The sequence below is a fragment of the Phodopus roborovskii genome, unplaced genomic scaffold, assembly GCF_943737965.1.
Source record: "Phodopus roborovskii unplaced genomic scaffold, PHOROB, whole genome shotgun sequence".
Classification (NCBI taxonomy): Eukaryota; Metazoa; Chordata; class Mammalia; order Rodentia; family Cricetidae; genus Phodopus; species Phodopus roborovskii.
The window spans coordinates 1,018,635-1,034,974 of NW_026125820.1; the positions used below are offsets into that span (position 1 = coordinate 1,018,635).

Here is a 16,340-nt window from a genome sequence, read left to right on the forward strand (position 1 = left end):
TCAGGTACTGGGTATAAACCAGGCTCCTCTGTAAAATGAGAGGTTGCTGATATGTTTGTTGGTTGGGAAGATACTTGAACTCAACCAGGAGCTTTTAAGAATCCTAGGGAAGTGAGAAATAAATGAAGTAGGAAATTCCAAAGGCAGAGTTGGTTTGCATACTATGTCTGTCTCCATCTCCTCCAAATAATTAATAACCCACAACTTCTGATTAGGTGACTTAACTTCTTTTCATTCTATTTCTCTGTAGGACAACTTTGGATTTGACCTTCCTGCTGTTGAAGCTGCCACCAAAAAACACGAGGCCATTGAGACAGACATTGCTGCATACGAAGAACGTGTTCAGGCTGTGGTGGCTGTGGCCAGGGAACTTGAAGCAGAGAACTACCATGACATTAAGCGCATTACAGCGAGGAAGGACAATGTCATTCGGCTCTGGGAATACTTGCTGGAATTGCTCAGGGCCAGGAGACAGCGTCTTGAGATGAACCTGGGCCTGCAAAAGATATTCCAGGAAATGCTTTACATTATGGACTGGATGGATGAAATGAAGGTAACATTTGACTCAAAGAAAGTAGAGGAGGTCAGAGATGATATGGCCAGACCTTTTCTTTATGGAAATCATGTACTAGGGCTCTTTCAAATGCTCAGGTCTGCAAAGCCAGAGTGCTTACAAACACATTGCTTACAAGCTCACAAGCTAAATGAGATGAGCCCTGTGGAAAAGTTGTAACAAAGACCACTTCATAGCCAAGATCTACCTTAGATCTACCTTAAATATATTCCAATGGAATACACACACACACACACACACACACACACACACACACACACACACATATATATTCCCCCCCCCCCACTGTTAACTTGGTCTGTCTGTGTATTAGTAGTACTTTTTGGGATCATGCATGCAGATGGAAGAATGGTGGTAATCACAGGCCACAACCTAGAAATGTTAGATCTTTTGTGTGGTTTTGCTTTATCTCCTTTGAACCACCCTACTTCATCTTTTTGTGGAGAGTGTGGTAAAATGGTACAGGTTGGTAGGAGGCTGAATGATAATGGCTGCCATGGTGCTTTGTACTTTCCTCCTCCACTGTTGGCAGCCCTGAGCCTGTTGTTATCTTTATTGGCAATTCTTGAGCTGAAAGGCTTTTACCCTTGAGAACAGGAGAGAATTGTATTTAGATTACCCTCTTTTCTCTCAGAATACTGTGTTCTTCACATAGGAGAACTCTGAGTATCAGTCTGTCTCTTACTTCTTGAACTGTGGTGACAGAGGTACAAGGTCAGCTGATAACTTATCAATTTCCCTCTGCTTTTGTCGCACATTTACAGTGTTCTAAGATTTGGTTTTTGACCTCTTAAAAAAGAAATCTTCTTAAAGTTTGGCAAAGAAGTGATTTTCATTTTATAAATCATGTTATGCATACTATAATTCAATTAACATAGTTTTCTGGAGAAATGTTAAGAGTGAAATATTTTATTGCGAGCAATGTGAGATGGTAGACAGGAGAAAAAATGGCAAGTTGAATGACAGACAATAAAATTTCAGTGAGTTTCAAAATGATGATGTGGTTCCTAACCATAGTCTCCTTACTAGTTAAAGAGGTGACACATGACTTGGTCTCCTTGTTGGGTTATAGATGTGGCATCTGACCCTGGTCTCCTTATTGAATTATAGATATGGCATTCAAGCTTTTAAGTAGTTCTCCTATTGGTTACATAGCTAGCATTAAGGCATGCCAATCAGCTCTTGGGGGGGGGGGGTGTCCCTTTCTGTTCTGTGCTTTTTGATGTGAATTTCATTTGTTTTTGCCAAGGTGGTTGGATGGTCCTTAGTTATTGTGTTTCTCTTGATATAGGTCTCCTATTTGTTTTATTCTGACTTACTTGGCATTGTCTTGTCTAAAGGTGGTCGTTGGCAAACCAGAGGAAAGATACATCAAGGATGCTGAGTCTCTGCTTGTTCAAAGATGATAATGCACTGAAATCAAAGCTGTATTCACAGATGTCACTCTATTGCCATTTGTGCACAGGTGCTATTGCTATCTCAAGACTATGGCAAACACTTGCTTGGTGTAGAAGACCTGTTACAGAAGCATGCCCTGGTTGAAGCAGACATTGCAATCCAAGCAGAGCGTGTAAGAGGTGTGAATGCCTCTGCCCAGAAGTTTGCAACAGATGGGGAAGGTAAGAATGGGCTATTCTAGGCATTATCTCCTTGACAATGCAAGTACATCTCTGTGGAGTACAAACCTTGTGTGTGGCAACAGGACTTGTAAGTTACTGTTAAACTGTTGTAGGTTTCTGGGAGGATTGTTTGCTTACAGGTTATAATGTGTGTAGCACAGTGGTTTTCAGCACTGTCTCCTTTTCTGAAATAGACATGTTTTCCTTAAATACTGAAATGCTGCTTGGTTTTGAGAGCTTTGGCATCCAGCAGTGAAAGTGCTGCCATTCTGTGCTCAATAAAGATGTGTACTAATATCCTTAATATCCTACTGTGGCTACTCCAGCAGCTCACATCTTTTGACACCTGGTCACATGATGTTTGAAGGATATTTAGGATTCTTTGGCCTTGCTTAAGAACCAAGTAAACACAGCTGCCTTCTTTCATATGATTCATGTGGTTGATTTATAAGTGATCTATTCTACAGTTGGGCCAGAAGAGCAGTGCATGACATATCCCCTTCTTTCTGTTCTAGTTAATGTACTTGGCATTTTCTTTGTACTGCCATCCAGCTCCCAAATGAAGACACTGAGGTTTATTAATTATGAATGCTTGGCCTTAGCTTAGGCTTGTCATACTAACTTTTTTAACTTAATTTAATCTTTCTGTTCAACTACATTTTGCCTCTGAGCTCTTTACCTTTTTTTTCATTCTATATGTCCTGCTTTCCTGCTTCTTCCCTGTCTGTCTGGCCCCTGGCCTCTCCCTGTCATCTCTTATTTCTTCCTCTTGCTATTGGCCATTCAGCAGGCAAGGTAAAACAGCAACACATCTTTTCAAAATTAAACAAATGTTCTGCAACACAAACAATGCAACACATCTTTACATGGTTAAACAAATATTGCACAAGTTAGGATCTCAGGAAGTATTTTTATATGGCACTGCTTAGACCTGAACCTGTAACCAAGCTAGACCATGGTCTGCAGATGAACAGGAAGCTATTAGAAACTCAATCAGATGCTGAGCATTCTTTTCTTGATGTTAAAATAGGCTATAAGCCCTGCGACCCCCAGGTAATCCGAGACCGTGTTGCCCACATGGAGTTCTGCTATCAAGAGCTGTGTCAGCTGGCAGCTGAGCGTAGGGCTCGCTTGGAAGAGTCTCGTCGCCTCTGGAAGTTTTTCTGGGAAATGGCAGAAGAAGAAGGCTGGATACGGGAAAAGGAGAAGATCCTGTCCTCTGATGATTATGGGAAAGACTTAACCAGTGTCATGCGCCTGCTGAGCAAACATCGGGCATTTGAGGATGAGATGAGTGGCCGCAGTGGCCACTTTGAGCAGGCCATTAAAGAAGGTGAAGACATGATTGCAGAGGAACACTTTGGATCAGAAAAGATAAGAGAAAGAATCATTTATATCCGGGAGCAGTGGGCCAACCTGGAGCAGCTCTCAGCCATTCGGAAGAAGCGCCTAGAAGAGGCTTCATTACTGCACCAGTTCCAGGCTGATGCTGATGACATTGATGCTTGGATGCTAGATATCCTCAAGATCGTCTCCAGCAATGATGTGGGCCATGACGAGTACTCCACACAGTCTCTGGTCAAGAAGCATAAAGATGTAGCAGAAGAGATCACCAACTATAGGCCCACTATTGACACACTGCATGAGCAAGCCAGTGCCCTTCCCCAAGCACATGCAGAGTCTCCAGATGTGAGGGGCCGTCTGGCAGGAATTGAGGAACGCTACAAGGAGGTGGCAGAGCTAACACGCCTAAGGAAGCAGGCTCTGCAGGATACCCTGGCCCTGTACAAGATGTTCAGTGAGGCTGATGCCTGTGAGCTCTGGATTGATGAGAAGGAGCAGTGGCTCAACAACATGCAGATCCCAGAGAAGCTGGAAGACCTGGAAGTCATCCAGCATAGGTGAGTTATAGTTACTACTTGGGTGCAAAGATTATGGACTGACACATGTGACTAGTGACCATGGAATTCACCATCCTGTTGAATTGCATATTTTAGATTTGAGAGCCTAGAACCTGAAATGAACAACCAGGCTTCCCGGGTTGCTGTGGTAAACCAGATTGCACGGCAGCTGATGCACAGTGGCCACCCCAGTGAAAAGGAAATCAGAGCTCAACAGGACAAACTTAACACGAGGTGCGCATGGCTTCAGCAATGCCCACTGCCTCTGCATGGGTATGGGTTTGGTGGGACCCTTGCCTAGCTCTGCTATTGGGAACTTCCTGCTCAAGTCTCTGGCCTTGCAGCCCAGATTTCATGACATTGACATCTGCTTTTCCTTGTATTTTCAGCCATGTTTTGTAAGAATGGGCTTTTAGGGTGAGGTGACATCATTTAGAACATGAGTCAGGTAGTCACCCAGAACCTACTTCTCCCCAAATTGAAGTTAATGGCTGGCCTGGTGACCTGTACCCAATATGGTGGGAGACAGCAAGATGGAACCTGTGTTTTAAATGAAGCCTAGAACAGGTTCTGTTGAAGCTGGAAAAAGCTTGTTATCAGGAAAGAGCTTTGTCTTGTTCTCACCTATTGTTGAACACACATTTTTGAGTAGGTTACAGTCAGTTTGGAAAATGTTCCTTGGAAGCAGTTTTGAGATGTGTATAATAAGTACAGCAGATAGGAATTATGAGACCCTGTGGGACAGATGTGATGGAACTGTTTGCTACACTACTTTGAGCCATTTGATGGATGTTTACTGGGTGACATGATTTAACAACAAATGAAAGCATTTAGTCAAAGAAAGAAGGAAAACAGTGAGGCATCTTGAACTCTCACTTTTACTCCAGTATGTAGCATAGATTTGGTCTCCCTTTCCATGATGCTGTCTGTATTCACAGGTGGAGCCAGTTCAGAGAACTGGTGGACAGGAAAAAGGATGCTCTGCTATCTGCTCTGAGCATCCAGAACTACCACCTCGAGTGCAATGAAACCAAGTCCTGGATCCGTGAAAAGACCAAGGTCATTGAGTCTACCCAAGACCTTGGCAATGACCTGGCAGGTGTCATGGCCCTGCAGCGCAAGCTGACTGGCATGGAACGAGACTTGGTGGCCATTGAGGCGAAGCTGAGCGACCTGCAGAAGGAAGCCGAGAAGCTGGAGTCTGAGCACCCTGACCAGGCTCAAGCCATCCTGTCTCGGCTGGCCGAGATCAGTGATGTATGGGAGGAAATGAAGACAACCCTGAAGAACCGAGAGGCCTCCCTGGGAGAGGCTAGCAAGCTGCAGCAGTTCCTGCGGGACTTGGATGACTTCCAGTCTTGGCTCTCCAGGACCCAGACTGCTATCGCCTCAGAGGACATGCCCAACACCCTGACTGAGGCAGAGAAGCTTCTCACACAACATGAGAACATCAAAAATGAGATTGACAATTATGAGGAAGACTACCAGAAGATGAGGGACATGGGTGAGATGGTCACCCAGGGACAGACTGATGCCCAGTACATGTTTCTGCGACAGCGGTTGCAGGCCTTAGACACTGGCTGGAATGAGCTCCACAAAATGTGGGAGAACAGACAAAATCTTCTCTCCCAGTCCCATGCCTACCAGCAGTTCCTTAGGGACACGAAACAAGCTGAAGCTTTTCTTAATAACCAGGTAATGTTCAATTTGGCCTTGGTTTCCATTCTTTTGAAACACGCCCTGACTGATGTTTGAGACTTTTAATTTAGCAACAGGTTTAGACCATGCCTGTGTGAAATTAGATGTATTATTTTGAATCCCCCCTTCCCCCATCCTCAGGACTATTAGTGACATTGAAATCCCTCATGGCATAAGAACCTCAAATTGAAATTTTCTGAGGAAGCTGTTTTGCCTTGCAAAGTATAGTTCTGTTGCAGTTACTATTGAGGCCCACTTACATTTGTAGTAGGTCCTCATAACTCCTGTGTTATGTGAGGTACTAGCCCAATTTAAAGAGTACAGTGAGCAAGTTTTAGGAAGTTACTTTACCCAAGCATACAAAGTGAAGAAGAGGGTTAAAAAGAAAAAGAAAAGTAATAAAGGCAGCTGGAGATGGCTGTCTGCATCAGAGAGATTACAGAGGGAATGCTGATGCTGGCTGCCTTTGTGAACATGAGAGGACTCAGGGTTAACATACACAACTGACAGACCAAGCTTTACTTGTTATGGGGAACCAATTTACAAAATTTACCACTTAGGGAAATGGAGCCACTTACAAAAACTTGGGATTTTGTTGTTGTTGTTGTTGTTTTGGTTTTGTTTGTTTGTTTATGTTTCAAACTTTAGTTTTACTTGATTCAATAATAAATTATTTTGTGGAGTGGAAGTACAGTGAAACAATGATTGAAAAGTTAATTTCCATAAAAATGCACAGGAAAAAGTTCTTTGTTAATAGGTCATGTCATTCAGGATTTTGTTTTCACTCTTTTATAAAAAGGAGTATGTTTTGGCTCATACTGAAATGCCCACTACCCTGGAAGGAGCTGAAGCAGCTATTAAAAAACAGGAGGACTTCATGACCACCATGGATGCCAATGAGGAGAAGATCAATGCTGTTGTGGAGACGGGCCGAAGGCTGGTGAGCGACGGGAACATCAACTCAGATCGTATCCAGGAGAAGGTGGACTCTATTGATGATAGGTACAGTTTTTATACTTCTGAGTCATTGACCAAAAGTCCTTGGGACTGTGGGTTTGAGAATCCCAGTGAGCAGAATATAGGTACTTAATCAAAATTGCATCTACCTACCCAGAAAATGAGTGAGTGGTATGTGGCTACTTAAGGAAGTATGATTCTTATAAAGCATGTATAGATGTCCTCAAAAGAAAGTCTGAAGCTAAAGTACTGCTAATGTAGGTGTACTTTTGCAGAGTAGTCAGTGAGCTCACCTGACGGGTTCTGCAGAGCCAGAATTCTCCTAGCCTAAGCTACATCCTTATTCATCCATGAGACACTTCTCATGTGTGTGTCAGGAAGCAGGTGAACAGTATCTGCCCTTTTACAAAATTGGCATGGATAGTACTGTCATAGTAAGTGTGTGTGTGTGTGTGTGTGTGTGAGAGAGAGAGATTTCTTCTTTATATGGGAAATTCTCCAAGATTAGATGGTCTGACATCATCTTCTCCTCCTCTTAGATCAGTCTACTCGGAATCTGAGGTAAAGTGGGAGGCCTGAGCAAACCAAAGTTGGCATGCACTAGTGTGATCACTTCTGGGCTGGCCAACGTAGATTAGTCATTAGCCTGTGTTCTATGCACCCTTTGCTTGCAGTGTATACTGTGTGAAAGGTCTTTTGAGACTGATCTCCGGGCTCCTCATCTTGTACAGTTTTAAAGAACTGATTGCTGGACCCAGTTTCTTGCTTCACATCTAAAATTCTCTCCTGGGAAGCTGGGCCTGGTCACCTTAAAATAAGACATAAGGTACAGAGGGAGGTTGCTTTTGTTCCCAGGTTTAACAGCTCCAGTTTTCTTGTAACTGCTGTGTGCTTCTTGCTGTATGTTCTAAGGGTGTGTCTGTAAGATACATTATAACTTTTACTACAATTTTATATGTATTGCTCATAAAAACAAGCAAAATTCTAACAAAATCTTAAGTAAATGTGAGAACCAAAGATCTTGTAGTTCCTAGTCTTTCAGGGGGCAGAAAATAAAAAAGACTTCCTTCTTTCCTAACATTCAATCTCATTTTGTGAATGGACTTTTGTCTTGTTCTGCCATGTGAAATGCATATCCTGCTTCCACAAGGCAAGAGTGGCCCTTAGGCATGTGCATTCAGACAGTCATGCAGCTGACTGCGGTCTCCTGGCTCTTTATGTTCAAAGTGTTGTAGCTGCAGCTCTTAGAAGCAGGTGGCTGCTGAACTTCAAGGCTCTCTTAAGACTTCTCACTTGTTTGTTTTTGTTTTGTTTTGTTTTGTTTTGTTTGTTTTGGTTTTTGTTTTTTTCCAGGAAAGGATTTTTCTGTGTAGCCCTGGTTCTAAATAAAGCAGGCCTTGAACTCAGAAATCCTCTTTCCTCTGCCTCCAGTGTCAGGATTAAAGGTATGCACCACAACACCCTGCTAGGATTTCTCAGGTTTATAAAGAAAATAGAGCTGGGTGGTAGTGCACACCTTGATTCCCAGTACTTAGGAGGCAGAGGCAGGCAGATTTCTGTGAGTTCCAGGATAGCCAGTTCTACTCAGAGAAACCCTGCCTTGCAAAAAATTTAAAAATGAAATAGAACATGGAAGAGTTCTGTTGCCATGTTGATTCAGCATCAGTTTTTTTTTTTTTTTTTACAATTGATAATGAACTGAACCTAGTATCACTTCATTATCCCTGAAGGCCTGTAGGTTTGAAACCAGATCTAGAGGATTTGGGGACAGATCTGGGAGTTCCAGGGTCTGTAGAGACAGAACCTAAGTAAATACCTAAATCTCCATATCCCTTTCCTTGTACAGAAAGGCACTGCCACAAAGCCAGCCTTCCTGTAGAATATAACACTACAATATGTGCATGCTGAGAAAATGCAGGCAAAGTCTTCCCTAAAGGTCATGAGAGGGGGCCTCTTGCCCAAAAGGAAGACTGCAGCAGTGTCCAAACACAGCAACACAGCATGGACTGTATCTAACTTGATACAGAAATTCCTCTGTTGCAGTCAGGGTCTCAGTCACCATGATCAAAAAGCAACTTGAAAAGAGAAGGGCTTATTCCCGGCTCATAGCTTTTATTCCATTATCCAGGGAAGTCAGGGCAGGAACTGGAGCCAAAGCCATGGATGAGTGCTGCTTGTTTCTTATGGCTTCTCAGTCTGCTTTCTTACAGCACATAGGACCACCAGCCTGGGTGTGGCACTGCCCACAAGTCAATCTGATAGGACATTTTCTCAATTATTGTTCTCTTTCCAAATGACTTAGTCTGTGTCAAGTTGACATAAAAACTAGCCAGCACACTTGATCCCTTATCAACTTGACACACAAACATCAATTAATTAAGCCATAACCTTTTTTCTTGAATGTCCTCAAAATCCCATGCAAATACTAATATGACAATATAAAACAAAATGACGTCAAAAATCGAATCACCTAAAGGTTCAATTTCTTTAAAACATCTTCAGTCTCTTTCAAAGTCCAAGCCTCTCTAAAATATCTAAAGTCTTTCAAAATATCTATCTGTAGTATCTTTAAAATTCAATTAAAAAAAAATTCTAAAGTCTCTGTAAAATTACAGTCTTTCAACTGTGGCTTTTTTAAAATCAAAAATAAATTCTAATTCAGAAAGAAAGAACCAAGGTATATTCACAGTGAAATCAAAAGTCCAGCAGTTGTAAAGGCTCAGTCATTGTCAGACTTCAGAGACCCAGTCGGGATTTGCTGGCTTATACAGAGTCTCCAAGCCATTCCTTGTTTCATTTAATCAACTCAGTGCTACTCCACATCTTCTGCTGCTGTTGTTACCCTTGCTGGTGGTCCCATTGGCCCCACGAACTTCTTGGGTCTCCCCTGAACTTGGGCTGCACCTTCACCAGTGGCCTCTCCTGGGTTCTCCTTGATTACTCTGACCCTGCCATGTAATGTCAGAACTCACCTTCTCTTCATGACCCCTTCATGCCTTCAAAGCCAATTCTACCTGGGAGGACTCTTAAAGTTCCAAGCCCCACTATCAGCTGGAGCAGCAGCCTTAGGCAGCTTATAACTACAGCTTCTGTGTGCTGACCTTAAGAAAATACTTCCCAGCTATGGATTCACCCAGCAAAGTGAAGGTTTTATTTCCACAGATTCTTTTTTTAATGAGCTATCTTATTTATTGTACATGAGGGTGCACTGTGTGGATGTCAGGCAGAACTTGCAACAGTCAGTTCTCTTCTTCCACCATGTGTGCCCCAGGGACCGAACACCGGGCAACAAGTGCTTCAATTACTGAGCATCTCTTCAGTTTGTACAGATTCCTTGTTTGTTTCGTTTCGTTCTTTGGAGACAGGGTTTCTTCTCTGTGTAGCCTTGGCTGTCCTGGAACTAGCTCTATAGACCAGGCTAATCTTGAACTCACAGAGAGCCACCTGCCTGTGCCTCCAAGTGCTGGGGCCACCACTGCCTGGCTTCTACAAATTCTTAATGTAAAATACCATATAAATGGACCAAAAAAAAAAAATTTTTTTTTTTTTTTTGCTTCCCTCTGAAATCTTACTAGCCAGGTGTTCACCGTCCTCACTGTTCTCTTCCCTAATCACTCTAGCCTTTGTCAGGTTGACATAAAAACGAGCCAGTTCACCCTGTCACATGGGTTAGCATTATCTACTATTTCATTCATACTCTAAGAGGAAACCGAATTATACCCAGCCTTAGTATGTGCTCCACTTTTGAGTCTTGTTATAGGGACAAATGTTGAGAGATGGAAATGAAGCAGAGGAAATCACTGCATAGAATCCATTTATGATTACAGAAACAGTCATATTTGAAAAGTTCTTCCTGGGCCATTCCTTATCACTTAATCAATGACTCAAATTTGAGAGCATTTCTAAGTTTTGTTTTCATAAGCATCATATTTTGTCACCTTTTGGCCTTGCCAACTTGTTTGGTTTTTGGTTTGGTTTGGTATTGTAAGACAGTCTTATTTAGCCCAGTCTGACCTCAGCCTCACAGTATCCACTTGCCTCACTCCCCTTTCTAAGAGTTGGGGTTACAGACACGTAACACCATACAAGGCTTCCTGAGCAGTGTTATCTGAGGCAGTTTAGCTCCTCAGAGCATACCATGTGCACTCCCGTGCTTGCCCCAAGCCAAGCAGCGTCACTTGGATTGAACCTTCTTCATGGTCTCTCTCACTATCAGTGAAAGAGTCATCAACATCTGCATGCATGGGACTTGATTGCCTAAGAAATGCTGTGTAACAGCATTACCTGTCCTGGAATGAGCTCTGTAGACCAGGCTGACCTTGAACTCACAGATCCACCTGCCTCTGCCTCCCAAGTGCTGTTATTAAAGGCATTTCACCACCACCACTCAGTGCAGTCAGTGTTCTTAACCAATAGGCTACCTCTCTGGCCCAACAATTACATGATCATATGTATTTTTAGCCTTGTACCTAATAAGTTTTCTGTACCCTGATTTAAAAAAAAAAAAAAAATGCATGACCTGGCCTTTTTCTGCTTTCCTGTTGTTGGCGTCTCTGAGAGGGTGGGATTTGGAGAGGGAGGGAGGGAGGAATGGGGCTTTCTGGATCATGCAAGGGTGAGCTGGAGGTTCCAACTTAACAGTGCCCACTTATGAGTTTGTGGAGAATAAATTTCAAATTCTTCCACATTGTCAGAAACAGGGTCTTGTGCACAGTGCACACTCAGATTTTTCTCTTCTAGAATTAGATTTAAGTGTGTGCAGTGACTGCTATTGGCCTCTTGTGTGGTTTTGACAGGTATGTAGATATCTTTTGTACACAGTTGAAAGATATCAAAATTCTCCATTTTGCCACTGTCAAATAGTAAGCAAGCACTTCTCAGTACATACAGAAGTCTAAGGAAGAAATCAGATTGTAAACTCTACATTTAATTATTTTTAAATTATTTAATTCTTTTGACAGACACAAGAAGAATAGAGAGGCAGCCAGTGAACTTCTGATGAGATTGAAGGACAACCGAGATCTACAGAAATTTCTGCAAGATTGTCAAGAGGTATGCTCCTCCAGTCACCCTCTGTGGTTTCTAACAATAGCCAACCAGCATTTGGAAAATAGAAATTGAATTGTGACAATTAATGAAGCTAAGAAGTCCATTGGTTATCCATGGTTCTGGGTTAAGAGTACAGCATTCCCATCATTTCACTTAGAGGAACTATATCAGTATTTTTGATTGTCAGTTCACCTACATTTTAGGATTTTACAGGGTAGGGCTATACTTAAATTAACTATATGTGGCTGTTTCATATAAGTTAAAATTCAGAGCATAGTTCTAGCAAACTAGTTCTAATTTAAGTGCTCAATTGCTGGTGTACTGTTGGCTACCACATTGAACAACACAGACATTGATACTCTCCATCATTTCAGAAAACTCTACTGAGCAGTAATGTCTAGAAATACTCTGAAAAGCATTTAGTTGTGTTTTAACTCTTTGAAGTAAGGTACAATTAAAGACCATGGAAGAAAAGAACTTAATAAGTACTGAAACTGTCTCTATATTAAAAACCAGAAATTTCAGGGCTAGAGAGATGCTTGGTGGTTAAGAGCACTGACTTGCTCTTCCAAAGGATCCAGGTTCAGTTAGACTCAGAACAGCCTGAAATAACAGCTCCAGGGTATCTGACATCCCTCCTATGGCAAAACACTCATAAACATAGAATAAAAATGAGTAAATCTTTTTTTTTTTTTTTTTCAAAAGATTTAAAACTACAAACCAGATTTCTTATTCATTTAAGACCTTTAAAACAATGTTATACTAAGTGGTACTCCAGTGTCAAAGACCAAGTTCTAACATGTTATTAATCTTGATAAATGTATAAATGTATAAACAAACTTTGAAAACTAAAGTTGGCCAGGAAAATACCGTCTCTCTGCAAGCTAGCTGGGAAAAAGTATGTAGAGAACTCTACATGTGTGAATTCACAAACCCCTCATATTTCTCTATCTGCCAGAAAACATCAGTGGAATTCAGTCTTCTCTGGTTTATTAGAATAAATTCCCTTGGAGCCCAAAATGGTATAAGGAACATCCACAAGAGAATGGAGAGGCCAAGGGGCCAGGGCAGGAGTAATACTAGTTTGTGGTCTAAGATGCATAGTTCACTTACCACAAGCACCTTGTATATGAACATGTGGCTGTATGTTCAAAGAAATACAGCAGACATGTTATATCTTTTGTCATGAAAGTTACTCATGTGCAGTGAAGGGAAGGGACTGGCAGACAGACCTTAAGAATAGAAGTCTTTAAGCTTTAAGCACCTGTGTTTAGGATGCTTCTTTTGAGTGGCAGGTGGATGTAAATAACCATCTAGAAAAGGGTACTCACTAGAAGTATGCTCCGAAGGGAGCCGTGGACACTCGGTTCTCTGAACAGGAGGAAGTTGGGAATATATGTACCTTTAAACAAACATCACCTGAGACTATGTTCCTCTGGCCAAAGAGTGGAGGGGCATGCTTTTTTGGTTTTGTGTTTATTTATTCATTCCTTTGAGATGGTCTCATGCTGTAGTTTAAACTGGCCTGGAACCACTGCTCCAGCCTCCCAAGTTCTGTAGTTACCAGTATAAGCCACTGCCCGAGTCTTTCTCCTGCTTTTAAAGGGCAAGTTAATAAAATATAATTGATTGGCTGAACCATGGTAAAACTAAGGCTAAATCTGAGAAAAGAATGCCAAGTAATAAATAGATGTGTGTCCTGGGGAAACAGCTGGGGGAAGCTCATTTATAGCTAATGTTTCCAGCACTTTGTTTTTTTAGCCATCTAGGCACCGGTTTCATAAATAGAAAACTATGGAGGAAGCTAGTAAAGTGACACTCCTTCCCAGTGGAATCACAAGAAATGCTGAGTCATGGCTTACACCTTCTCCCTCCCCCGCAATCTCAATCTCTCTCTCTCTCTCTCTCTCTCTCTCTCTCTCTCTCTCTCTCTCTCACACACACACACACACACACACACACACACACACACTTGCTATAAATCAGCATCTTTGGCTGAATTCCAGTGACCTTTAGCCTGACCCAGGGGTCCTACAGATTACTTTCCTCAGAGTATACAGGGAATATTGGGCTATAATTCCTATTGTTGCTTATATCTAGGAAATGTTTATATATTTCTGCGTGACTACTGTGCCAGGTCTTTCTTCCCGGTTGCTCTGTAAGCTTCTTTAAAGTTACCACAGTGACTGCTGTCCCACACAGCATATAGTCAACATGTGACGATTTAGGCCAACTTTGGTCGTTCCAAGACACTGTACAAATACAAGTATATTGACTGAAAATAAAAAACACATACCACACATTCTTGTACTGTTTACAGTCCATCATTCGGCCTCATTTAAAGTATACCCAATTTTAAGCCAGAATCTCTTGGGAATGGAGTTTGTATAGATCAGCTTTACATTTGACTGTCTTTTATGATGATATTTGTTTACGTAGCTCCCAGAGGTTAAATTCAATTCCATTACTGGCTATTTGTGTTCAAGGTCCAGAGAATCCAGAGGTTTGTTGACTCTTCCATACCCAACACTCTTACCTTGTGCGCCCCTTCCCCCATACACACAAACACACTCCCTTTCTTCTGGATTCCTTGTTTTTCTCCTGGATTACTTGGCTAAAAGAGGCAAGATTATGAGAACTGCCTTTGTTGCCAGCCCTGTAAACTTTGGGGCAGCCATTTCATTAGAATACAGTAAGAACAGGAACCAATTGCTTGCCTCGTATAAGTCTTGTCTTCATTGTGTGGTTTTGGTGAAGTTTCCTTAAAAAAATGGATGCTCTGAAAGGTGGGGCTGACTGGCTTACTCACTTATAGTGCACTTCCTATTTCCTGAAGTATGGGTTGATGTTTGTTTGTTTGTTTTATTTTCCCAGGAAGGCAGGGCATAGGCTCAATGCCTTGTTTGGTGGTTAGAGCATTTTCATCTTTTTCTGTCACACAGTGATCTTTTCTGTAGAGAATGGGTATTCAGACATGACTTTTGTGAATGCCCGCAGATAATCATGGAGCTCTAGTTCCAGAATGCTAACAGTGCTGGTGAACTAGCCAGCTCCTTAGACCAAACAGCATTGTACTATTCTGCAGAATCCTCTATCCGTAGTACATGTATGAGCACATTAGTATATAAGCCTAATTTTTATGTAATGTTTTCTCAGAAAACAAAAAAGTTGGATGTTACAAATAATGAAAATGTGTGAATGTCCTCAGTACTTTGAATCAATAGATAACCTTTTGTGGAAGACCTCTCTGTGGTATACAAGGGAATGTTTATCATTCGGTTTTCTTTTGTATCTTCTTAGATTTGATGAATGGCCATAGTATTTCAAATTTCAGCTACTTTTAGATAGCTGGAAAATAGTTAAATCTTTTAAAGTAGAAAAAAATGTACTGTTTTTGTTGTTTTGTGACTGGTTAGTTGATCAATGTTCTACAATTATAAAAGATTTACTTTGAACCTTGCCCCCCTCTGGTTTTCCTTCATGAGGAATAGCATGAGAAAGGTGGAGCCAGCACTTAGAGTTTTTATCCATTCTCATAGCCAGCAGTTTTCTTGTGACCTGCTTTGTCATCCTTGACATTTTATAAAGAACATACCTACTCCTGTGGAAGCAAATATTTGGAGAAGGCTTTCCCAGCAGCAGCCAGGGTATGTGTGAAATGAAAGAAAGGCTTTGGGAACACTGATAATGTAAGGGATTCTTTGGTCTCATGTGCCATTTGTAGACCTTGAGAGACAGAACCATGAAGATGTTCAGATGCAGATTCATGTGAGCAGTGACTACTTTAAAAGTAAGTTGTTCACTGTTACCCAAGTAAACGAGATGGTTCCTAAAGACACTGTGATCCAACTGAGTATGGATTCCTTTGTGTATCTCTGGCCTGACCACTTTGTAGGCAAGCAGAACCAAGCAGGGGGGCTGGCTTGGTATAAAAGCCTGAAGTAAATATGAGCCAGGGCCTGGTTTTTGGCCCACTCCCATTCCAAGCCTCTTAGAATTCACTTCTATCAGCAGTTGGCAAGCTTTGTAAGGCTCTCAAGAGTTTACTTTCAAGTGTACATGGTTGATCTCAGAATCATGTTCCATGAAGTGTTCTTAATCTGAGTGGGAAGTTCCTTAGAGAGCTAGAGGCTGTTCAAAAAGAGGTGAAGGTTTTTTAGGATTGTCAGAGGTGAAGAAAGGGTGTTGGGCTTGCATTGACTCCACAGTGAGCAAATTGCTTATGTTCTTTGACATTCCCACACATGTACCCATGGCAGGTGGGTCTAGTAAATAACTGAGCAGGTTTTGGGTCTTTGGTTGATTGGTTGGTTGGTTGGTTGGTTGGTTGGTTGGTTGGTTGGTTGGTTGGTTGGTTGGTTTGGTTTGGTTTGGTTTGGTTTTTGGATTTTTGAGATGTGGTTCCTTTGTGTAGCCCTGACTGTCCTAGAATTTGCTCTGTAGCCCAGGCTAGCCTCAAACTCATAGAAACTCACCTGCCTCTGCCTCCCATGTACTGGGATTTAAAGTATGTGCCACCACTGCCTGGCTGTGTGGGTTGCT

At 41.9% G+C, this 16,340-nt stretch overlaps 1 protein-coding gene across 1 annotated transcript in view; it reads left to right on the forward strand.

The window, feature by feature from the left end:
- The window catches only part of Sptbn1 (spectrin beta, non-erythrocytic 1), a 129,286-nt gene that overhangs the window by 79,568 nt on the left and 33,378 nt on the right, over nt 1-16,340 (forward strand). The window contains exons 11-17 of the mRNA XM_051178758.1: nt 251-553; nt 2,040-2,193; nt 3,224-4,094; nt 4,191-4,328; nt 5,033-5,789; nt 6,592-6,794; nt 11,711-11,801. Coding sequence (XP_051034715.1) covers nt 251-553; nt 2,040-2,193; nt 3,224-4,094; nt 4,191-4,328; nt 5,033-5,789; nt 6,592-6,794; nt 11,711-11,801 — 2,517 coding nt within the window. The remainder of the gene's footprint in view (nt 1-250; nt 554-2,039; nt 2,194-3,223; nt 4,095-4,190; nt 4,329-5,032; nt 5,790-6,591; nt 6,795-11,710; nt 11,802-16,340) is intronic.